Here is a 25,069-nt window from a genome sequence, read left to right on the forward strand (position 1 = left end):
AAGAAGTGAAACAGCTTGTTAAAGTGTTACCTATTTGTAGTCGGTTTACCTCTTAGAATTTTAGTGTACTGTTTGATGACAGTACAGAAAAGGACCTGGGGGTGTTGGTGGACAGCCGGCTGAGCATGAGCCAGCAGTGTGCCCAGGCAGCCAAGAAGGCCAACACCATCCTGGCCTGCATCAGGAATAGTGTGGTGAGCCGGACTAGGGAAGTAATCATCCCCCTGTACTCGGCACTGGTGAGGCCTCACCTCGAGTACTGTGTTCAGTTTTGGGCCCCTCACTACAAGAAGGACATTGAGGTGTTGGAGCGTGTCCAGAGAAGGGCTACAAAGCTGGTGAAGGGTCTGGAGGACAAACCTTATGAGGAACGACTGAGGGATCTGGGGTTGTTTAGCCTGGAGAAGAGGAGGCTGAGGGGAGACCTTATCACCCTCTACAACTACCTGAAAGGAGGTTTTAGAGAGATGGGAGCTGACCTCTTCTCCCTGGCAACAAGTGATAGGACAAGAGGAAATGGGTTCAAGTTATGTCAGGGCAGGTTTAGATTGGATATTAGGAAGCATTTTTTCACTGAAAGGGTTATTAAACATTGGAATAGGCTGCCCAGAGAGGTGGTGGATTCACCATCCCTGGAGGTGTTTAAGAAAAGGGTAGATGAGGTGCTTAGGGACATGGTTTAGGAGTGGTGGTGTTTTTATCAGGGTAGGTTAATGGTTGGACTTGATGATCTTAAAGGTCCCTTCCAACCTCACTGATTCTATGATTCTATGATACGTGTTAATATAAACAAATGCTGTGGATATCACTTCTTGATTCAACTCAGTTTTTGGATACTTTCTGTTATGTCTATGGCCATGCTTGGCAGCAGTCTGCTATAAGTGAGGTAAATCAATTGTCTAGATTATTAAAAACCAAAAAGCTGCTAATTGATTGTTGAAATTGACTAACTAGTAGAATAGCTAGAGTTCTTGATCAGAATAAACCTGACTTTCTCAGCTTTATAGGCTGATGCCAAGTACTAATTATTGAAATTTACTTTTTTTTTTCTCTGCAACGTGATTGCTCAATCTTTAAATAAATTGACTAAACGTATAAAGGATAAATACTTTTCATATCAGAAGGCAAAAATTCTATACAAAATGTAATTGGAACTATTTAATTTTGTCTTTTAAGGGCTAGAAGGCTGGGAAAAAAGACTAATCATTTCTGACAGGGCTCATATTGGTAAGTTTCTGTTTGTGGTTTGGTTGTTTTTGGTTTTTTTTTATTTCTTCTTTTTTCTAAGTCTTTGTTTTCTCTGACCTTTCCATGGCAGTAAAAGCATAACAATTTTTAGCCATCTCTTTATATAGGTATGTACTTTTCTTTGGATTAAGTCTCCATATGCTGCTTTTGTTTATTAAAGATCCTAAAAAAAACCCCCAACCTAATTCACCACTCAGGACCCTCCCAGGTTTATATTTTAGCAACTGTTTAATCCTATTCCATAAGCATGACCTAGTCAGGAAAGCAGGTTCACTTTCCAAGCCAAAGAGTAGAGGTGCAAAGCAGTCAAAAAGCAGTTCAGAAGTTAATTGACTAAAGGACTCATTTCCTCCTTTGGTGTAAAAGGAGTGTTACTTGTAGCAACCTTTTTGCTGGGAAATCATGTGACTGGGCATGACTCCCAAACTAATGGGCTCCCTACCAAGTAAATTGCCACGTACTTCGGAAAGGAGACTTCATGGGAAGGACTCTATAAGGATGGAGACAATGGCTGCTGCCCTCCTTGCAGGGAGCTCATCAGTCGGGTGTTGATTCCAGCCTGTGTTCCAGACAACTCTGCAGTTCAGAGCCTGGAGTAAAATAGAGTCGAAACCACCAACACAGAGCTTCAGAGGCTTTTCCTGTATCACTCCTAGAACATCTTTACTACACAAATTCATCCTTTAAAGTAGATTTTTAGATATTGTAACATAATAATTGCATAACTGCATGTATTAGGAAATAGGTTTATTGCTGTTCTGGTAGTCATCTTCTGATGATGCAAACCTTTTAGGTCTTTATCTGATAAAAGCTTATAACACCAGAAAAAAGGTTTTGCTTTTGGTTTTGTTTTTTGGCTTGGTGTGGGGGTGGGTTGGTTGGTTGGTTTGTTTGGTTTGGTTTGGTTAATTGTTGTTGTTTTTGTGGTGTTTTTTTTTTTTTTTAACTGATCTGGAATAGCTTAGTGAGTGAACATATTTAAGAATAAATACATTTTTACTTTGGAGTAACTACTGAGTTTGAAATAGTTGAGAAACTGTTTCTAAGTTACTAAAATCCGTTCTGAGATTAGAATCACTGTAGGTGAATTACTTGGAAATGACTAGATTATTAGAAAAACTGTTCTGCGATGATTATACTGCAGTGGCAATACTGTGAAGTTTTCATAGCTAAGCAGGTCCTGAGTAAAAAGGACCACTTATTGACTGTCACTCATAATCATTCAACCTCTTAAGGTAAATGAACATTCACAGCTTCTGTTTAGAAAGTTTTGATGACAGTCTGGAGATCTGTTGCCATGATAAACATGCCTTCTCTAAAATGGGTATTGATGATCTGTGAATTATTAGTCTGTAACAAAAGATAAACCAAAAATAGGTTCAAGGTGCTGGGGATAATCTAATCCTTTAAATTATGGGGATGTGTGGAAATAAACACAAAAATAAATTGGTAAGGCAAACAAGGAAAACCGCTCGTTCTAGAGAGTCTAGTGTACTTATTAAATGAATCTGTTTCTTGCAAGTTTTCAGTCTTTCCTGTGTAATGTGTAGATTAGTAGTTAAGTTTGGGAGATAGTACTTAAAAATAAGATGGCTTCTGTTAACCTGCAAACTGTATTTGGCATAAATCTTGTCAGATACTTTTTTTGTTTTGTTTTCTTTTTCTGGTAGACAAAGAATTGGTGCAAGGAATACTTTGCATAATCTTTATCGTTAATGATATGTAATGCTTTAAAAAAAAATTAGGGCTTGTGAAAGATTACTTCTGTTTACATAACACATTGGTGGGAGCTTTTGTAATTCCCAATGTATTTTAATGTATGTTGTCTAAAATATAAAAATAAAAAATAAGAAAACTTTAGAATGAATGAGAATGTTTATTTAAAGTTCCCACCTTGAATTTCAGCAGTATGATGTTTTTTTTTACTAGAACTTGTTTTCCGGAATTTTTTCACCTGCCTGTTTTCTTTGTTTATTGTCCGTACATTCTTTTGGGCCACTACAAAGCTGAAATGACTTAATTATTTTGTGGGAGGTGTATACACAGTCTGCAAGTATTCTACAAAATAAACCCTTAAAAAAAAAAGTCTCCGAAAAACCTCAGAACTCTTCCCTTTGAAAAATATTAACTTGTAAAAAAGGTCAAAAAACTCTTGTCATTTTATTTGCTTCTCTTCAGTGTGTATATTTTTGTTTTCCACATTGATAAACAGGGGAAGAGTTAGTTTGAAGAAATTCTTACTGATATGGTAATTTGTTTCACACAAATTTTCTACTTAAGTTATTTTTATTTTCTTAGTATTTGATTTCCACCAAGCTGCTGATGGCATCCAAGAACAACAGAGGCAAGAACAAGCAGGAAAGAAGTAGGTGGTTTTATTTTGTCAAACATAGGATGATTTACTACATACATATGACTTAATACTTTGGATTTCTGTTACAGTTTGTCATCGGGTTTAAAAAAGCATTAATTATCCTTGTAACTCTTCAATGTGGAATATGCAGGGATCATTTCTTACACTTTTGTCTTCCAGTGGCTAGCAAAAGATTCTATTCTTAATAAAAGGGTTGTATCTTGATATTTTGCCTTATGAAAAAGTTTCTAGTTGCTAATTTGCTTTATAAAAAGGGTTCCTGCTTCTTAATGTTTAAATTGTTTACTGGAGGTATTTGTTTCTGCAAAAACATATTTCTGTTTATGAAGATTGAAGGACCCCTCTGTCATCTCCAAATAACTGAAAGTTCTGATATGACTAATTTGGTATCTCACCATGCTTCATTGTCAGAAGTGCATGTAGATGTTCACATTGTCTACTACATGTTGCTACTGATTTTCTGAAGCTTTTGAAACTTTTGGAAACTAGCTGCTATGTTTCTAACTTGTGATTAACAAGCAGCTTGCTGGTTCTTGGGGGTGGGGAAAAATTGGCAGAATTAACTGTGACATGCCTACAGCTGGAAAGTAATCTCTTCTGAGATACCAGTTTGTCTATGTGGGCGAAAAGTAATTAAGTCTTCCTTACTAAGATCTGTGAAAGTTATCATCCATGACAATAACCTTTACAAGAGTGTCTGATATGGGCATACCTTGCTTCACACAGCTTGCTATTGAGTGATAACTTGACAATTGTTCTTACACTAGGTCATTTTCACACTCCACTGTGCTGTACCAGCTGGTTTGTTACCTGTTACTTTAGGAATTAAAAAGTAGACAGGAAGAACATACATATACATATGTATGGAAGAATATACATATATTTTTTAATGAGTCAGTGTGTATATCAGCTATTCTTGAATGTTTATGGAGTGCAAGCTAAAATTGCTATGTGACAATATTTGCAATTAAAAACACTGTCGGTCACTCAGCTACTTGTGAGAAGGAATCACTTTATTAGTTAGTGTTGAAGATTGTAAGGGGAAGCCCGATGAAGATATAATCACTTTTCTCCAATTATTTTGTTTTAAAGAAACCCAGGGGAAAAAAAGTTACATTCAAAGGTGAAGAACTGTATTTGTTCTTTCTTTAGGGTTCTTGAAATTCTGCAACAATCATCCAGTTTTCAAGCTTGTTAAAACTGCTGATAGATTGAAAGTACTAATGTGTCTATTTCCTCCTAAATTTTAAGGCTAAGTGACTGTGGTGGCGAAGAATTACTAAAGGCTAGCTAAGAATAGGCTATCATCAACTGATTGCCAAAATACTGTCTCCTGTTTGTTGGGGACAGGGTGGGGAATTAAAATAGCCTGTTGCCATGTCTAACTGTAGGTTTGACTGCATAGCATATTTGGTATTAAAATTCTTTTGTGTCTAATTTCAAAGTTGATCATTATAAATAGTAAGATTATTTTTTATTTTAACTGAATGCTTTTATCTGTTCAAATGTAGCTCAAAAACAGTCACAAGTAAGGCTCATGTAGCTTCCCTTGCAGAAAGGTTATAGAAAAGGTAATCTAATATAGTATATCATGCTTATACAATTGTTTTAACTTCTATAAATATGCTCTTCTGACAGCTTAACTCTTTATGAATTGGCATGTCTTAATGAAACAAAATAAATGGGAAACCAACTCCTCCTTAAAAAAATGTCTGTGGAGAATTATGAATTTGAGTGGAGGCTAGAGTCAGTTATTTAAGCCACAATGTCCTGGTCTTGTTAAATGAAACTGTGTGATGCAAAATTGATTGGAATTTCTTTCTTTTTGGACTGGAGGCAAACGTATCACTCCCTGAGGTTACTTGGTATTGAGTCTAATTGGAAGGATTTGTGTTTTTCCAAGATTATTGTTTTGACTCTACTCCAAACTACTAATGACCTAACTAAAATGAATATGTACTGATTATGAACTGTATTTTGGTTCACTCAAATATCAATTTGTAGCCTTTAACCTAAAGTTTAGATATGACCTGTACCTTCTACTTGAAATGGAGTCCCTCTTGAACTGAGTTATGGTACGGCACCTTCAAGGCTGTTTGAAGAAATCTGGGCCACTCTGCATATACAGAATTTATAATTGAAGAAGATAAGACTTAGTGTGTCTGCTCAGGGGGGGGGAAAAAACCAAACACAAAGCAATTAAAGCTAAGTGCAAAACTAAGCAGTGTACAGCACGCTTCTGAAAATGCTGCACAACCTGTTCACTTCTTAAAAAGTTACTTAGTCTTTTGAGACCGATGGGGAAGACGTTTGATAATCTGCTTATGATGAGTGCAGTTTGGCTACATTTTGATAGCTATTTAGCAAGACTCTGGCAGAAGACACTTCCTGAACTAGCTGTACTTCTCTGACAGTACAGTGCAAGCAAGTTCTATCTTACGATATCACCAACTTAAGCTGGAAAAGGCTTTTCAGGCAGAGTAGGCAGGTAAGGGTAAGAAAAAGAATTCCGGTTTTCAGAATTGGCTGCACTGAAACCCTTTCTAACTTACAGCATTTTGAGCGTCGTTGTCACTCTTAGATACTCTGCAGTGTTTTCTATTTTCCTGGCTCCTACTGAGGCATTTAGAATTAAATGAAGTATTTGTTATATACAAACTTGAAATCTGTACTGTTTGTGCTGTTGCTTTATGCAGGATTTTCTTCAAGCCTTCAGGACACTTTTTTAGGAAGGTGGTTAGTTAGTTTCAGTTCATAGTAGTAGAGGATGTCATCTTGGCACTCAGTTCCCTAAGTATAAAAGTTGGGAATTATGTACAAATAAATATATGAGTTCACTAAACTATGCGTAGTTACTGGTTTAAAACCAGAAGTATGTAGATTAATGTTTATTCTATAAACAGTGATATTCTGAAACTAAGTTGCATACTAAAAGCATCTCGTGTTTTAAATGCTTAAAACAAGATTCTAAATGCTCACGGTTAAGAGCATTTAATTTTATGCTAAGGATGTATTTGCTCTAAGAAAAAACACCTTAGTTTTATATCAATAATAACTCCTGTTATTATCTTTTCAAAGTTTGGGAACTACCAAAAAAGGAATTGGTCCAGTATATTCTTCAAAAGCAGCTCGAAGTGGACTCAGAATGTGCGATCTTGTTTCTGACTTTGATGAATTTTCTGAGAGGTAATTCCTGTATTTTAATGCACAGTTGTAAGCATGGTTTTCAGCTTCTGGGTAGTACCCTGTGTAAGCAATTACATCTGGTTGCTGTTACTTTTTAAATTAAAACTTACTTTAAAATATGAAGAAACGTTATTAAATTATCTATTTATAATTATTCAAATATACTATTGTTTGAAATTGTTTAATCACCAAATAAATGCAGATATGTAGCCAGTAAAACCTAAGGTTGGTGGGGGTGTGAGGAGGAAAACAAACAAAAACCTTAGTGAAGCATTTTTGCCTTCCAGGTTCAAAGTGTTAGCCAATCAGTACAAAGCGATATATCCTACCTTAGAGATAGATATTGAAGGGGAACTGAAAAAGCTCAAGGTAAGCCTGCTTCGGTCAGTTAAATGATAAAATCACTGTGTGTAGTTACTGATATGTAAATCAAAAATACTGTCTAACAACATAGAGAAATATAAGTTGATAGCAGCAGAACTAATGAAGCCTGATTGCCGGCAGACTAGTCTTGTGGTTAATTGTGAATTCTGATTTGATGCTTTCCCTGCAATTGGGACAGTTGTGAGATTTCTCACTAGTATTAATTCTCTTATGCCTAATAGTACGATTTTTGTGGTGTGCCAAGTTCCCAAGTTCTTATTTGAAAAAAAAAAAAAAAAAAAAAAAAAAAGTCAGGTGTCTTACCCTTACCCAGCCTTTTTGTTCATGCATTTTATAGAAACTTAACTGTATGAATTTATTTTATTTTTTTTACCCCTTAGAAAACTTCAACCAAATTTGGCAAATTGTTTAAAACCATTGAAGTTTGTGTGGAACAGGGGAGGGGGTGCACAGTTACATGTTTATTTTTTTCAGAAAATCAGGCCAAAGAAATCATCCTCCTTCAGTTGCCACTGAATCCAGTTCACCAGCACTAGAATGGAGTATATGGGAGTTCTTAGCACTTCTGTTTGTCTTACTTTTAATAATATCTATTACACATGTTGAGTTGTAGTATTTTTATAAATATGTAGACCTAAAAATCAGCTACAGTTGAGTGTTTTATAATGCTTTATAATTTACTCAATACACATTAGGGTTACAGAATATCTGAAACTCATCGTTAGGGTGGAAACATGTATTTGTAGCTTGAGGAAAATTACTTGCACTTAATTTTTGTTTTAGCTAATGCACTTGATTAAATTCTGAAATACAAAGTGCTATATTTCATGTGAAGTGAATAATTAGAATGAGAACTTCCATGTGTTCTAATGGGGAAAAATGCTGTGTACCAAGTGTTAATCAGAACATTACTGGCTTCTTACATCTAGCTACTCAGTGGCATTCAGGCACTTGACCCTTAATTCCACTAAATAACTTTCTATTTTTACTTACAAACTTACCTATATATATCACAAATTAATGCTGCTTTACAATTGTGTGCATTTGTTAGCTTCAGATGGCCAGAAGTGGAACTCCCCACATGCTGGTTTTGGGGGAGAAACTTTAAACAGTGGGAAATTAAATACCAAACACAGTAAAGTATTGTGATTATACTCAAGCTTGAATATTTCTAAAGCGTTTCAAAAGTTTGGATTTTTTTTTTCTCATTTCTCATTTTTTTTCCTTTTTTTTCCTTTTTTCTTTCTTTCCTCATAGGAAGAGCATACATGTTTATTTTGTAAATCTGTAAATCTGAGTGTAATGTTCTTCCTTCCCCTGTTCACACATTATGGTATACTTGGCATTTCTTTATGTTTGCTTTTCCTTTTCGAAAGGAATAAGAGCATTTTTACGAGGGAGAAATAGCACTTGTACTCTGGCTGGCTTTATCATAATGAAATTATGCTATACAATAGTCTTTTGTATTATTCAGGGATGCATGGAAAAAATAAAACCAATGGTAAAGGATGGTGTTTATTTCATGTATGAAGCTTTACACGGACCACCAAAGAAGATCTTAGTAGAAGGTGCGAATGCAGCACTGCTGGACATAGATTTTGGTAGGTATAACCTTTTTGAGACACACATTGCTATATACTTATGTTATGAAAGGAGAACACTAAATATAAACTCTTTCGTGCCTGGCTGTTCTTATGGCATAAGTGTTTTGTATTTTGGAAAAAAGTACTCTCTATTGCTAGCAAATAATTAGAGGGGGATATAAGTTTTTAATTAAATTCTTTCAAAAAGCTTTAGATTAATTATTTGAGTGACAGTAAAGATCAGGTGACTTTTCTTAGAGTGTAGCTATTACTGCAGTGTCTATAAATTTCATATATAACTGAATTATTTCATACATCTATGGAAAACACTTCAGAATCAAAAAATTAGAGTTTTGAGAGGCTAAGTGTATATGGAAAATACTTGTTAACTTTTGAAGAATCAACTTGCATATTTTTTTTAAACCCTTTATATAACACTTAGTTTTCCACTGTTTCATGATGTATGGAAAGATGTTGTGGCTCTGGATTGTCAATGAGGCAAGAGTGAAAAGATTATCCCAACCAATTTGAAATTATAAATGGTGCAGTTTTTCTTAAAACACTGTAATTTTTCTAATAAAATGAGAAGCTTGTTGATAGAAGCAGATTTTTTACACAAGTTTATTATGTTTGTTATCATTATATTGTAAGGACAGATAAGTTATTATACCTCTGTATAGGCATAAGCAGCCTGTACGATTGGCTCCTGCATTTTGTCATGTTTTTCTTCAGTCTCACTAGCCTTGTAACTGCATCATTTTGTTGTTGGAAAGATGTTTAAGTCTGAAATTGAAGCCTTTAAGAACTGCTGTCAAACAAATACAAAATTGGCATGCACTCTGCTTTCAACTGATAGGAGTTCTGATACTGGGCATTTTCAAACATACAGAGTTTGAAAGTCTTCCTTTAAGAGAAGGATATGTCTAAGACTAGTCACTATAAGTGTAAGCACCAAGTTTTTCCATGATAATCTGAATATTGGAAGAAACTTCTTTTTTTAACAAGTCAAAAAAAAAAGAGGAAAGAAGTCTTCATATATGCTTGTCACAGGGAAATATTTGATGCAAAACTGAGATATTTATGGAAAACTCTAGGGGGGTTGTTTTTTGTAAGTAATGAGGATTTTAGATTTCGTATAAGGAAATGCAAATATTCTGAAAACTCATCAGGTATGTCTATAATACGTACAGAGTTGTTTGGGTCACTTAGATTTTTTTTCCTGCCTGTTCTGTGAGACCCACACCCAGAGAGAATATCTGCTCTCCTTAGGTATATTCCACTAGTGGATTGGACACTTAATGATAGACAAGTCCTAAGTCAAAAGTTTTGACAATGCCAAATTTGATTATTGACTATTTGGAATGAGGCTATTTTCTGTGCCTTGGTGCACAGAAGTCTTGATTACCAAAGTGAGTTTTACAAATGTGCGTCTACTGGCAGTGGAGATGGTAAATCCCCAGCCTTACTGTCCACCCCACTTTTCTGGAGCATGTAGTGAAGCTCGTGTGTGTGTGTGTCTGGGGGTGGGGGTGTAGGAGTGGAGATATGTGGTCTTCAGTGTTTTTCAACACTGAGTGAGGATAAACCCATGTCGGTGTACCAGGCTGGAAGCTGAAAATGAGTAAGAATGATCTCATTGACTCTGTTTGTGATATCCACTAGCTATATTTACCTGTCAGTAAAGACAAGCTCAACTACTGTGTCCTAAGAAAGATGAAGACTAATTACTGCTCACAAACTGCTGTTGCATATCACTTGTAAACCTCTGTCTTTCTCTTGAGAGATTTGAGTTAAGCAGAAGACAGAGATACCAGAAGCCAGTCTGCAAAACCTCACTGAACAGTCTCTGAGGGATTTAGACTTTTTAAAGTTGTCTGTATTGCTTTCAGTTCCATTTGTCTTGGCTATGCCTCTCTTACCCATCTCTGACTCTTATACCAAAAGAAAAATAAAGCATGAGGTAGAAGTCTCTCGCTTATATATAGTTACTGTGTGGCTGAAGCACTTATTCACAATTCAAATCAACTAAGGACTGGTATGCTCTGTTTCCTGTTCCATTACTTAAAAAAAATAAATAAAAGAAAAAAGTTTAAACCTAAGGATTTTGAGATGTTTAACTTCTAACTCTTTTTGTCTTTGCTGTCCAGGCAGCTTTTTAAATGAGGCCTGAATATTTAACTAGAGACAACCTTGGCATTAATGAACTAGACTATATTCCAGGAATCTTTCTCTTTTTTGTTTTCTTTAATTGTAAAATATTTTTTGCCATTTGATTGTGTAAGCAAAATTGTTTTTTCCAGAATTCTACATTTCTTTGCAATTTCTTACCATTATAATGTGCTGACCAGTTTCTAGAGCTTGTATTTTATTTTTTTCTCCCCAAATGAATACTGGTAAACCTGTATTTTATAACCTTTTAATACCATTTTCTTAATAGTGTCCCTTCAAATTTTCCCATTGTTCTATTCGTGAGTATATTTTGTATAAGATAGCAAGGCGTGGATTTCCAGTGTCTTATTCTAATTTTTGACTTGTGTGATCGTTCAGAGTTGTTACATAGTCAACTTTTGCCTCTGTACTAGTTGAAGTGGTAAGATTTCTACCTTTTTCACTAAAGAAGGATCAGAAAACGTACATACAAAGCTAAGAGCTCATTAAATACGTTCTTGATTGCAAAATACATTTATTGTATGTTTTGTTTTGGTTTTTAGTGTTGTAAAACCTAGGTAAGTGCAATGCAAGTACTATTCCTCACCAGGTTACATTTATTATTTTTTTTTAATAGTTTAAAACTAATGTTTTAATAAGTTTTTTTAAATCAATTTTTTTTTAATAGGCACATACCCTTTTGTGACTTCATCAAACTGCACAGTTGGAGGTGTGTGTACAGGTCTGGGTATGCCACCACAGAATGTTGGGGAGGTGTACGGAGTTGTGAAAGCATATACAACGAGAGTTGGAATTGGTGCCTTTCCTACAGAACAAGATAATGTGAGTATTATCAGCCCTAGATGTGACTTGTAACTGGGTGACATAACTTGGTGTGTCTGTCTTATGTTAAAACAGTGTTACTGGTTGAATGCAAGTAGAGACAGTGTGTTTGGATGTCTCATTCTTCAGATTCTTGACTGAGCTTACAGAACTGACAAATCTGATAGTTTCTCAGACCTTCCTATGGAATAGAAGGCGAGAGCGGGAACAGATTTTGAGAGATTTGCTGAAATAGCACTCTCTTGAATTAAAAATAGCATTTTGTATTTCTGTTTTCATCCCAATGGATAACTTTGGACAACTTTGGGGCAAGAACTTTTATGGTAATTTACACTATTGTAAAGTGTTGTTAAGTATACACCTGCATCAAGTATTGCAAATTTAAAAAAAAAAAAAAAAAAAAAAAAAAAGGCCCATGTAATACTATTACTCTTTGTTAGGAAATCGGAGAATTGCTACAAACAAGAGGTAAAGAGTTTGGTGTTACCACTGGTAGAAAGAGAAGATGTGGCTGGCTGGACCTTGTGTTACTCCGATACGCCTATATGATTAATGGATTTACAGCGTGAGTTACTTTGACAGCTTTGCTGGCAACTTGACATAAAATCATGAAATGCTACAGGTTACTGCAAATTGTACATATACTAGTTAGTAACATTTGGACTGTAAATATTGACTTGTTGATTTTTTTGATATTTTATAAATGAACTGTCCCTCATTTTTCCTAGCATTAAATGTTTTTATGTTGGACATTTTCATACCTGTAAATTTCTTTCCTTTACTTGTAGTATATTGTTATTTCTCATTTAAAATGATCCAAGAAGCACTTATGTATCTTAGTACTTGATTCTTCAAATTACCCTAACTCCTGCCATCCCACCAAACCCAAGCCAAATCAAATGCATTACAAAGGCCTTAAAACCGGATATAGTTTCTGGGGGGTTTTGTTAGTTTGTTTTCAAAATAAGACAGACGGGAAACCATCAGTATCTTCAGCAGTATGTGTAAATGTAGAAAATTTGGATATGACTTTGGGATTTTAATTAAAATGAAAAATAGGTGTCTGAAACAAAACTGGCATAAAATTTCTAGTAGATCAAACTGTAATACATGCTTTACTTAAATTTTCCTGTTTTTCTTGTCCTTTGTGTTTTTTATTTAAAACAGCCAGGTATTTACAGAGCCAGTGTTTGATTAGTTTGCTGCCTGCACTGTAGGACAGGAACAGACAGCAACAGGTATCATGCTATGAAGCCCTCTCAAATGAATGGTCATAAAGTATCTTGGCAGCATCCTCACCGATTAAAATTCTCACACTTAAAGCTATAGACTAGTCACTTTAGTTGGAGAATACCTGTTCTTTGCATTTTGCCATTTTCTTATAGTGCTAGATCTAAGGACACAACAAAAAAACGGTTTAAGTTTTTGTCTTTTTTTTTTTTTTTTAAGTCACACCAGATAAATAGATTAGTGCCGTAGGAACTATTTTTCTAAGGAAAGACAATTGATTGCAATGTGCAGGAATCAGTTTTTCTTTTGGTATTTTTACAATGGGATTAGTGTTGAGAGTTGTTGAACTTGTTTAACCACAGCAATATTTCTTTACAGATTGGCACTTACCAAATTGGATATCTTGGATGTATTTCCAGAAATCAAAATTGGTGTTGCATATAAACTAGACGGTGAAATCATACCTCATTTTCCTGGTAAGTCTGCTTGTTTAACAATTTTAGATTTTGGTGAAATGTAATCTGGTACAAGTAAAAGTCAAACACATTTAAGTAAAATTTATAACAGGAATGTGTTACTTCAGCATCAAGCCATTAATTTCTTCGCAGATGCACCAGAGACACCCTGTACGACACCTGTACATGCACCCTAAGGACTCCTGTACCAAATACTGTTATTTGTCTACTAGAAAGAAGCAAAGTGCTATACAAAGCTTCTTAAATGTAAATGTTGTTACTGTTTTATCCTTTTCCTTTAATACAGCCTGCATTATCTTCAAGCTAAATTGGACGCTCATTTCACGCTCTAAACCCAGTGTCTTATTCCCACTATTGTATTCATCCCCTCTTCTAGCAGGACAGGTCTTCATTTAAGCATGCAGTGAACCACATGGGAGAACTGATCTAGTTGAAAAGCCAGGTTTTTCTCTCCTTGTGTTATTTTTCTAACAGTTCAGTTCCTTTTAATGGTTCACAGAGCAGCCAAAAAATCTGACACGTCTACGCATTGGAAAAGCGCGAAAAGAGTGAGGGAGGAAATGAGCAATTAATTCAGGTGAAAGTTAGACTATTTTCTAATGCAGGACCAACATACATCAGCTTAGCCTGACAGAAACTATAGCTCCTGAGGAGGACAGTGGTCACTTTAGTGATCATTTTTACCTGAAAATTATGTCCGTATTCAGATATCACAAAACATTGTTTTCATGGATAATGCATGTTTTTCAGTTTGCCATAGTAGAGGTACTCCAGAAAAAGGAAGAACATTAACCAGTACTAAACACTGGGCTTTCTGAGTTTCTAATGTGCGCATAGATGCTTGTTTCCATTTTAATTGCTACCTCAGGGTTTGAGGCTGGTCACAGGTTACAATTTTTCATATGATATCATCAGCAGAGAACTTTTGGTGGGTGAGGAGATCAACTGTAGTAACCAGATACAACTCACAGCTGGATTTATGTAGTATGATGATGTAATTATATATAAAGGAATAAGTGATGATCTGCCAGTAGTCCTTGAAAATAGCACATATCTGTTGGGGAAGTTCATAGGGAATTAATAAAAAAATCTTCTGTTTCTCCATGTACCTGATGGACCTCTAATTGATTTGCCCTCCAGTGTCTTCAAACAAAGTGACAGTTACAATCTGAGTGCATACTGAATGACATGGCATGCACTTCTATTCAGGAAATTTAGTAATCATCTTGCACTAAACCAGGGAATGCTTTTCCCTTTTTAAGACTCAAGTATTCCCTGATTCCCTGGCATACAAGTATCTAAAGGGTGGGTTGAAGGAGGATGGAGCCAGGCTCTTTTCATTGGTTCCAAGTGACAGGACGAGGGGCAATAGGCACAAGTTAGAACACAGGAAGTTCCGTTCAAATACACGGAAACAGTTCTTTACGGTGAGGGTGACAGAGCACTGGCACAGGCTGCCCAGGGAGGTTGTGGAGTCCCCTTCTCTGGAGATTTTCAAGACCCGCCTGGATGCAGTCCTGAGTAATGTGCTCTAGGCAATCCTGCTTTAGCAGGGGAGTTGGACTAGATGATCTCTAGACGTCCCTTCCAACTCTGACAATTCTGTGATTCTGTGATTCTGTGATACGGTTATCAAAATATTAAGGAAATTTGTGTGTACTTTAGGTGGCCTTTGAACGTAATGGAGAATTGAGAGCTAGTCAGGGCTACAGATGAAACATTTACTGAGATCTAACCTGGGGACTATTTGGACTGTCTTGTGCTCAAGCCAGGAGGACCTTCTCTGGCAGTCCATTGTTAAAGTTGACATAAACAGGTGGCCATGTTTTACAGTACTAAGACTTCAGTGATTACTTCCCCTTCCCCTCCCCCATTTATTGTGTCTCAGATGGGACCAAAATCTTGTTACAACTCCTGAGGGTGGATTTTGTTCCCTGTATATGCCCAGATAACAGGTAGCTGACCTTTGTTCGTGGCAGCACAATGTGGCTCACCTGCCTATTTTTATTTACTGTATGAACAATTAAGAATTCTGGTAGAAACGTAGTAGAAACTGTTGACTTTGCTATTGACATGCTGTCTTCCTTAAGTGTCAGGAAGGAGTTTGAGCTGAACTTCTGGTAAGCTGGAAGATGCTGTCTCTCACAGTGCCTCTGTGTTCTACGCCTCTCTTTGCTATACTCCTCAACATTTGGCAGCATTTTCAGCACATATGCTGCAGGTTACTTATTAGCCCTGCCCCTGGTATAAAAAACAAAAGGTAACTTTCTTCCCACTTTGTGTTTTGTGGACAATTAGATTATTCCTGATGTCAACATCTCTGCATGCTGCACACTTGTATAATTTATTTATTTTTTTTTAAACTTGCCACTTTGGCATTTTGAATTTAATTTAGAAGACATCTAGTCTGGGAATCTCTCGCTGGCAGGGTATTTCTTTCTCTCTCCCCTCCCCATCCTCCTACTCTCTTGGAGATGTTAGTGATTTACCCTTCTTGTGAAATGACTGTCTCTAAATTAGAAGCACACACAGTGCCCACCATCTCAGGAAAAACATGCCATATTTCATATATTGTTGCTTTTTCCAGCTGGATCAGAGAACCATACGAGTCTCACTCAGGTTTTTTTAGCTTAGATTTCTGTGGACATTTCATAATCTTCTGTTAAGAAAGAACTGAAAATGTCTTACAAATTTACAGCTGACTTCAGTTGGTATCATTGAGGCTGTAGTCTTTTGCTATGGAGCTGGCCAGTATCTCCATTTCTGTTCAATCATAGGAGTTTATTAAAGAAGGATAGAAGTCCCTGCTAGCTGTGAGCTGATCAGTTTAAAAGGAATGTGAAAGCCATGATCTAGTCCTGCTAGTGTCTCCTGTCCAAGTTCAGGCGTCAGTTGATCTCAGCACAGACTGACACAACCTCTAGCTCAGGAGACTTTGAAAACACAGATCCTTAGGAAATTGGAGAAGCTTTACTTCATGCTTGCTTTTTTTTTTTTTCCTCTTGTGTTCTATCCCTGGGCATCTACTGTAGGTTAAAGAGCTAGTGCACTGCACTAGATGCACCTTTGGTCTGACCTATATGACTGTTTTATGTTCAGTTTCTGGAAATTGCTGGAGGATCTTTCTCTTACAATGGTGCCAAGATCCCAAATCTCAGCTATTCTTTTTGAGTTGGAAGTAACATTACATCATTCCCTCTCCAAATTTTAGTGCCAGACTACCAGATATTGTTATATCTGCTCTCTCTGTTATCTAATTCAGCTGTTAATAAGGAATATTCCAGAAAGCCTAAAAGATAAATCCCCTAAGGGAAGAGCTGAGAGAAATCTAGATGGTGACTACATCTGTTACTACACTGAGTTCAGTTTATGGCGTATCTTTGTCACACATCATCTTTTATTAAACCTGCTGGAGTGAAATGAGAGACTCATGTGAAGCATCAGGAAATGTATCCCTTCTTTTTCTTCTCTTTTGGGGAAGTAACACAGAGTAATGGAAGATTGTAGACAGGATTAGACCATTCAGTTCTAAGTGCTTTCAGCTTTCTCCCAGCTAGCCTCATCAGAGAGCCTTCAAAGTAAAAATGCCTGTGGACTTCCAAGATTAGGTGTTCAGTCACTTTCTCTCTTCAGAACGAGGGAGGCTAGCATCTTATTCTAGACCATCTGCAATGCCCAGAGATTAGTTTGTGGTTTTGCACTTTGAACATAGCTATGCTATTTTACAGATCACCTGGACAATAGTCAACACCCCAAGTTATCTACTGTCATGCTGATGACATTAAAGAAAGTGCTTATCCTTGGCCTCTGCAACCCAACATCCTTAATGCGCCTGTCTGTTTGTCCTGATTACAACAAGTATTGATTCAGGATCGTTTGCCTTAACCTGTGAACACCTCAGTCCAAAAATAGTCCATTTCCTCACTGTTGTAGGCTTTAAAGTCAGTAGAGCATAGTCTTCTTTCACCCTTACTCAGAATGCTTGGTTCATGAAGGCTGTCCTTACAACATTGCTACAATTGACCTGCACCAGGACAAATTATTCAATATGCTGAGCCTGAATTTGTTGGCTACACACATGCTGGAGGGGATTAGCTATGGGTTTGTATTTACATCTCTACTGCGCCTCTTGTACCTAAACCCCTTTCCCAGGTTGACTAGCTATCTTTGCAGGAGTGACTTGATCTGAGACATGGAGCCTACGTAACATTAGTTACAGTGCCTTTGGCAGAACCCTTCTTTTTCAGGACTGCAAGAATGCCTGACACCTTCCAGTGTATTTTTTTGTCAATGTATTTTCACCGTTTTCAGGCTTAAGGCTTTTGTTTTGCTGCCCAGTGTCATTTGAAGACTAATGTTCAGATAGTTACTGGAATGATTCAATTCTGGAACAGTGTGCTTAGCATCTTTTCCAGTACTTGAAATCATCACAGGGTTCAGAGTTAATGGACAACATTGTACCAAGTTACTAAATGAAGGACAAAATGGAATATACTCATCGCTTCTATTTGAAGAAGTAATTGGAGCAGTTGCTGTTCATACATCATGTGGGACTCCACACTGGTTGACAAGTTCATTAGAGAGTTTTGGGGCAAAGGGTCTGCAGGCATCAAAAGTATATTATGTATAAACTACATCTTATAACTATGTTTAATAAAAAGTACACTCCTGTGCCATTTTAAAATATGTTTTAACTGCTTGATACTTACAAGCTGATGCCTAATTTTGTTTTCACATCACCAAATTCCCTTATGAAGGGGGAGTTGGATCTTGGTATTTGTTCAGGAAAAAAAAAAAATCAACATTTTGGGGAATTACTTTTCCTGAACAACTGTTTTCTGAACTGAAAAGATTGTGGTTTAAGCAAAATATATGCATGTGACTGAGTCCTAAAGTGTAAGTCGTGATAGTTACTGGATTTTTTTTTTTTTTTCCTCTTCTTATATTAACAAAAGAGGACACTTCAGCACCTTCAGTGCTGGTATATTATCTTATGAGTAAACCTCTTTGTATAAGAAAAGAATAAAAAGTTTTGCAATTATGCTTTTAGAGATAGAGAATGCATAATCTTGGTAGACATAATGTTTTTGTTCCTGTTTGCTTCTCAGCCAACCAGGAAGTCTTAAATAAAGTAGAGGTTCAGTATGAGACACTCCCAGGATGGGATACGGACATATCAAATGCAAGGACTTTTGATGAGCTGCCTGTAAATGCACAAAATTATGTTCGCTTTATAGAAATGGAGTTGGGTGTTCCTGGTAAGTAAAACAGATTTTCTTGTTGTTGTTTTGGTTTGTTTTGTTTCTTTTTCTTTACCTTAATGAACATTCAAAATATTGAAATATTAAAAACTAGTTTGCAGCAGTGCTTATTCTCATATACCTGGTGATATTTGTAATTATTGGTTTACTTCTTTTTATCTATCTATATAGCTATTGAATTGAAAATTTTCAAAAGTTTTAATATGCATTCTTTCTTTGGCTTATACTTTAGTTCTTGTTCAACTGAGATTTTTATAACTTGCTAAAGTGTTTTTCAGATTGGTTATAATAGGGCTTTAGTTCTGCTGCCATTATAAAGTCATTGGGACTAGTGGTATATTAATGTGATTAAAGATGTGACACTAAGAGGTCCTAAACTAACAAATTTCTCTTATGCTCCCTGATAAAGCTGATCCTGTGGTTCCATCTAAAGCTGGGACTTAAGAGATGATGCAAATCTTTACTTTTCTGACAGTTTCTTTGTATGTTTTTTTCCTATGATCTAGAAAACCAATTTATTTATTATGGCAGCTTCAAGACTGTTCCTGCTTTTCTCAGTTACCAGTGCATTCTTACTTTGAGAACAATAGACATAGTTATTGTTTCTTAATGTACTAGTAGTATATGCTGTGTTTTTCTTCAGATTATGGTACTTAAGATCTTAAGCACTTAAAAAGATAAGTTTGTATCTTACCTTGAGATACAATCTGATCTTGCTTTGTATTTTATTAAAAGTTTGCTTTTCTCTCCTGCAGTTAAATGGATCGGAGTAGGGAAATCCAGGGAATCAATGATCCAGCTGTTTTAAAGATTTCAGATGCATGGAAGAAAGCACACTCCTCAAAAGACTGCTCATTCTTAAATGCATTAGTAGCCCGCAAAGCAAAGATGTTGGAAAGATAGATTTTTGCATGGAAAGAAATGCTAGAGTTGATACCCCCGAATCAATTGCTACTCCTGAAAGAGACTTAACATGAACCTGTATCAGTTCTTGTTCAACTGCAGTTTCCAAGACACTTGTCATTTGTCGTTCAAGGTGCCATCAGATTTTTTTTTTTTCTTCTTTACCTAATATTTACTTCATAACGTAATTCCTGTTTGAAAATCTAAGGTAGCATTACTTTCATGACTGTTTGTCCTTGTTATCCTCTCTCTGCTTTTGGCGGTGTTACTTCCCTGAAATTTTAGACAGTAAAAATAATGCAGTTTTGCACAGATAGTTTTACATCCTCATTATTTGTATTCCTAAAGCTGTTGTATTCTTAATGGCTGCTCTTGTGAGTGATTAAAGAGGGGGGATTCTGATTTTATAATGCTATAAATGCTGTCTAAATTATTGTGTGATCTGTTTTTTAAAAAAAGATGTGATGCCAAGTCGTTAAGAATGTCCAGGTTTTTTAGCCATGTAACACAGAAAACTTACTCTTTGTAACTCACAGAGGACACTCAAGTGTTACCAGGAAGTGTGCCCAGAAAGTTAGAAAATTGATATTGTAAAAAGTTCATTTGCGATTATTAAAGAACTGTTCTGATTTTTGAGTTAAACGTTTGATAATGTTACTCATTTTTTTTCTGGTATTTTAAAAACCGTGCACTTCTCTACTTCCAAGAAACAGTTCTCAAACCTTTTCTCTAATTAAATGAGGTTATATTTGCTAAGAAGTCTAACATTTTGATGCCCTTTTAAATTCCTTTCTACATAGCCAATAAAAGATCTTTCTCTGGAGAACTGGCAAAGAACAGACACTTTTGTAATTATAAATTGAAGATGCTTTAGAAATAACATTTAAGTATTCAACGTATTTGCTTTAGATGTAGGGAAAATAGCAAGTGTTCACCTCATGACATCTAAGATATTTTGGCTTATTAGTGTTGGGAAGTGTCCTAGAATTCTTTTAATTTGTAACCATTATTATATATTCCAAAGAATCTTGATTTCTTTTGGCAACAACCCAATAATTACATATTCCCTTTACAGATTTTTTGAGAATGACTTTGTTTTTACACACTATACTATGGTATTCATGTGCTTCCTTCTCACTTCAAATAAAACTTACTTTGTTTCCTAAAAAAAAAAAGTTTGTACTGGGGTGGAGCAGTAGTTCTAGATTTAGTTTAGTATATTTCAGCAATACAGGTGAATATAAGAAACTTTTAATACAAAACAAAAGATATGAAGCCTTTGAGATTATGTCTTAGGTAACCAGATGTTGCCTGAAATGGAATAGATTCCTTGCATTGATGCTGCTGATGAGGTGTTCAGCACAATGTTTATGTTCTCAATTGACATAAAATTGCTTATCATAAGGGAACAGGAGGGCTGAAGAATAAAACTACTGATATTTAAGGAGCATTTTCTACTGCATTGTTTACATGTGACAGCAGTTAGGGAGGTGGGTACTTTTCTTGTGCAACATGTGGAAAGAGGAGGATACCACAGAATGCTGGAAAAATGGCAAATACGTTGAGAGACCTTTGTATCAGCATTGTGTGTAAAGATCATTCTCCTCAGCATTAAAAACCAAAAAACTTAATACTCGGTTTTTTGCTGAGGGGATGAGGGTCTAGTTTTGTTGTCAGCTTCATGGTCTGGGAGAGAACCATACCATCCCTCCCTAGCTAAGGGCCATCTTGAAGTATAAAACTCTTCCTAATTCCCTGCTGAAGAGAAGGAGGGATATAACTCTGTGAAACATAAATTTCAATCTTCATTTAGAAGGAAAAAAACAATGTTGCTATTTTCTAGGCGATGGAGGGAATTGACCTTGCTTGCAATGTGAACAATAGGTAATAATTACTATGTATTCTTGTCTTTTTGTAGCTGTAGGAGGCACCAACGGGATTTGTGCTGTCAGTGAAACTGGCAGCCAAGGACTGGGGGCCTCGCTGGGTCAAGGAGTGAGTAAATAAGTAAATGAGGGCATGCTTTCCTTCTACAGTGCGTGAATAAATGGGGGCTTATATGTAGTTGTGCTTCACTCCTGCCAAGGAGAGACCTTCAAGTTTCAATGGAAACAGGCCTGTTTCAGTTCTTCCACGGTACAAACTACCTTTGTTTTTCAGTTGAGGAATTCATATTCCCAGATGCAGCGGGATTTCTAAGCAATATAGCTGTAGCCTAAAATGATAGAAAGTATTTGTGCAGTTAAAGAAACAAACCAGAATTGTCTTGGATGCAAGAGTGATTTATGTTCTTTTGCTTTCTTTTAAGTTCAGCTGATTCAGTTTCTTTGATTGTTCCACTCAAGTGCAGGCCTGGAAAGTTGAAAACATCCTCCTACCAGTACTCGTCCAGATAATACGTGGTCCAGGATCTGTTGGTGTATGTTTACTCTCGTAACCTGGAACAAAGAATTTTTCTCTTTAAATTTCTGGTGGTTAAACTTAGCATCTGTAAAGCTTATTATGTTGTCCCTGAGTGCCAGTTTCGTGTAGGCTTTGCTAGAGCAAATTCTTGGACTGGTACACAAACACTTTCCTGGTGTTAAAGAATGGTTATAGGATGGTTATATTCTGCCAAATTCTCCCATCCATCAATGCTACTCATTTGTCCATATGGGGAAATAGGCTGGGATGTGTTATCGCCAACCTGAATGTTGTGGAAACAAATGTTAAAAGTTATGGAGATTGTTTCAAGTGCTGTATGCTCTGCTCTTGAAACCATGGTACGTACAACCATGGAGCCAAGGAGGAAGAAGAGAACAGCCGCCTAATACTGTACCACGAGCAGTGTGTTTAGCAGGGGCACTTGTAGTTTTTTCTCTCGCCAAAATTCACTGTTCTGCTTTCTCCCCCCCTTCATTAGTGACGAGCCCTTTGGCCTCAAAGGAATTGCCACACTCATTGGCAAAAGGCTTCTGGTTGTCTGTCACAGACTAGTAGTAAGCTGTAAATAAAAGGAAAAACCTTTGTACTTCAATGACAAGCATGTATTTATCAGGCCGTTCCTGTATACTCCCTTCTTCTGTGAAGTCTCCTCTGTTGCTAGCATGCAAGAGAGGATGGCAGCATAGGCTAGTAATTGAAATTGATTCTTCTCCGAGTGTCCCTTCCCGCTAATGGGATGTTTACAGGAGGCACGGTTACCTGTTAGACCTGACAAGGCTGATGACAGACAAGGTATTTTGATCTCATGCCATTCTTGCTGCCACTGAAATATTTATGAGGTTGATTCTCCTAGGCTTGTGCTGTGCTGCAGCATTTAATAGCCCTACGGTTTAGTGAGTCTCCTTTACTAACTAATAGGAGGGGAAGTGAGGGATACTTCAGCTGCTTAGCCTTTCCATTTGTATTCCATGTGTAATTGGGTTTTGGCATGTAGCTAATGGACAAAACCTTCAGATAAAGTGGCAGGCAGATAACGGTGATGTAATGCATGACAGCTGCTTTCGTCTATCATCATCCTGGAAATCTACTTTCTAATAGGACATTATAGTTTCCTTTTGCTGCCACAGCCAGCTCCCTTAATGAAACAAAGGTTTGGCTGGTTTAGAAAAAGTAAAAGGCAGAGTCGTTGGGAATGAAGATAAGGGACAACTCAATCTGGTGAGTTTCCTCCCACCCATACTGACCCTAGTCTCTGTGAAATGTAATAAACCTAGTAGTATAGTAGTCAAGCAGAATTCTTGTAATGTACGACAGCTTTACCTGCTTAAGGCAGACTGCTGTGCGTATGTACATAGATGATGCATTATTGGCAGAGACTTAAAATTTTACACCATTTTTTGTTGGTCTGAGTGTTAAAACTCATTTGACCTGTCATCTTTAAAATACCTTGCAATAAATAGGCATTCAAATACCTTCAATTTAACTTCAAACGGGTGATGTTGAGTTAAATCCTAATGTTCCTCACTGCCACTTTGGAACTATTAAATCAAGTGTATTAAAGCAATGTATTTTCTTACACTATGTTGTTTTTTTTTTTTTTTTTTTCAGTGATGAATCAATTTGTGCATACATTGAGGTGCTTACTCTTTAGCTCTTTTGATACACACTACTGGCATCATCCACAGTGTGTTTGAGTAACTATTTTTAGATAACAATTTGCACAAGTACAGAGAGTTTGCCTTGTTCTTGTTCATTGGTTGCCTTCTGCATATTACAGAGGGAGCTGGGATACCTGAGTGTTGGTAGTGGAGAGATTGTGTGGCTTTGGGGGACAGGTAGCAGCTCTTTTTTGGGAAAAATAAGATGACTTTTCACTTTTTTATCAGTGCAATTTAGGACTAGTTTGTTTGACAGCAGAGCCAGCCTTCCCAGTTCATCTTCTATGCCTATCTCGGCAGGAAAACTAGCATGGATTACTTACTTGTGTTGAGATACGACAAGTCAAATGCTGCTTTGTATGAAGTTTGAATGTACCAGTCGCTGGTGGTCTTTTCCATTATTTTTTGGAAATGCACGTACTTCCTGAGAGCTGAATTGTCGAAGTCAGATTGGAATGGAGTTTCAGCTCCATAGTGTACTGGAGCCAGTTGCAGTTTACTGAAAGGTCTGGGCAAAAAGCATAAATCATTCTGTAATCTCATGCTGACATATGGTATGTAAATACCATGATCCACCCAAAGGGTAGCCAGCATTATAAATGTACTTTCTAATCTCCTGCTGAAATGAGCACTCAGTATAATGCAGCTGTAATCTAATAGATATTAACAGCCTGAGAATGTACAGTAAGACCTTAATAATTCAGTATTGTTCGATTGGCTCCATCTGACTTGTAATTAGCACGATAAAGGTTGTGCCTCTTGCAGTTGAGCAACTAACTGTATTAATTTAATATTACTAGAATTTTTAAAGCTTTGACTTTCCAACAGAAATAGCCTACGACATTTTAATTTTTTTTTAAATTAAACATGTTTTGAAGTTGATGTGCAGTACAGTAAATTTTCATAGGGAGGAAAAAAGACCAGCATATTTTTAAAACAATTTTCATTCTAGATTTTGATATACATAATAATTTCAGGTCATGCAGCACTCCTGGTAAGGCCAAAAACTCTTGGATGTAGTTTTGGTTTACTCTGCCTGGATTGTCTTGTTCCTCTTTTAGGCCAAAGTCATAAAACATCATTAGAAATGGTTGCAACATGGCCTGCAGTAGGCATAAAAGAGCAAGGCTCGTTCCACAGGTCTAATGGGTTTACTTTGACGCACAAGCTTACCCTGGAGCTCCTCTGGATGCGTGTGCCTTGTGGACCCGTCCTACTTGCCCGGGGTAGAAACCACAGACATCCTTTCCAGGACGAACAACTGAGCTGATGAAGGAAGGGAGGAGAAAATGGTGAAGGTACAAGCAGGAGACTAGAGAGCAGGAATCCCACCCAAGCTGTGGAAAAGCAA

General features: G+C 36.6%; 1 protein-coding gene across 1 annotated transcript in view; it reads left to right on the top strand.

The window, feature by feature from the left end:
• Positions 1-20,278, top strand: part of ADSS2 (adenylosuccinate synthase 2) — a 39,551-nt gene extending 19,273 nt beyond the window's left edge. Inside the window, exons 4-13 of the mRNA XM_082480608.1 lie at positions 1,177-1,227; positions 3,547-3,613; positions 6,701-6,808; positions 7,096-7,177; positions 8,667-8,793; positions 11,612-11,766; positions 12,207-12,331; positions 13,375-13,472; positions 18,581-18,730; positions 19,489-20,278. Coding sequence (XP_082336734.1) covers positions 1,177-1,227; positions 3,547-3,613; positions 6,701-6,808; positions 7,096-7,177; positions 8,667-8,793; positions 11,612-11,766; positions 12,207-12,331; positions 13,375-13,472; positions 18,581-18,730; positions 19,489-19,541 — 1,016 coding nt within the window. The 3' untranslated portion in view covers positions 19,542-20,278. The remainder of the gene's footprint in view (positions 1-1,176; positions 1,228-3,546; positions 3,614-6,700; positions 6,809-7,095; positions 7,178-8,666; positions 8,794-11,611; positions 11,767-12,206; positions 12,332-13,374; positions 13,473-18,580; positions 18,731-19,488) is intronic.
• Positions 20,279-25,069: the final 4,791 nt, after the last annotated feature.

Source organism: Vanellus vanellus, assembly GCF_965231255.1.
Source record: "Vanellus vanellus genome assembly, chromosome: 3".
In the NCBI taxonomy this organism is placed as follows: Eukaryota; Metazoa; Chordata; class Aves; order Charadriiformes; family Charadriidae; genus Vanellus; species Vanellus vanellus.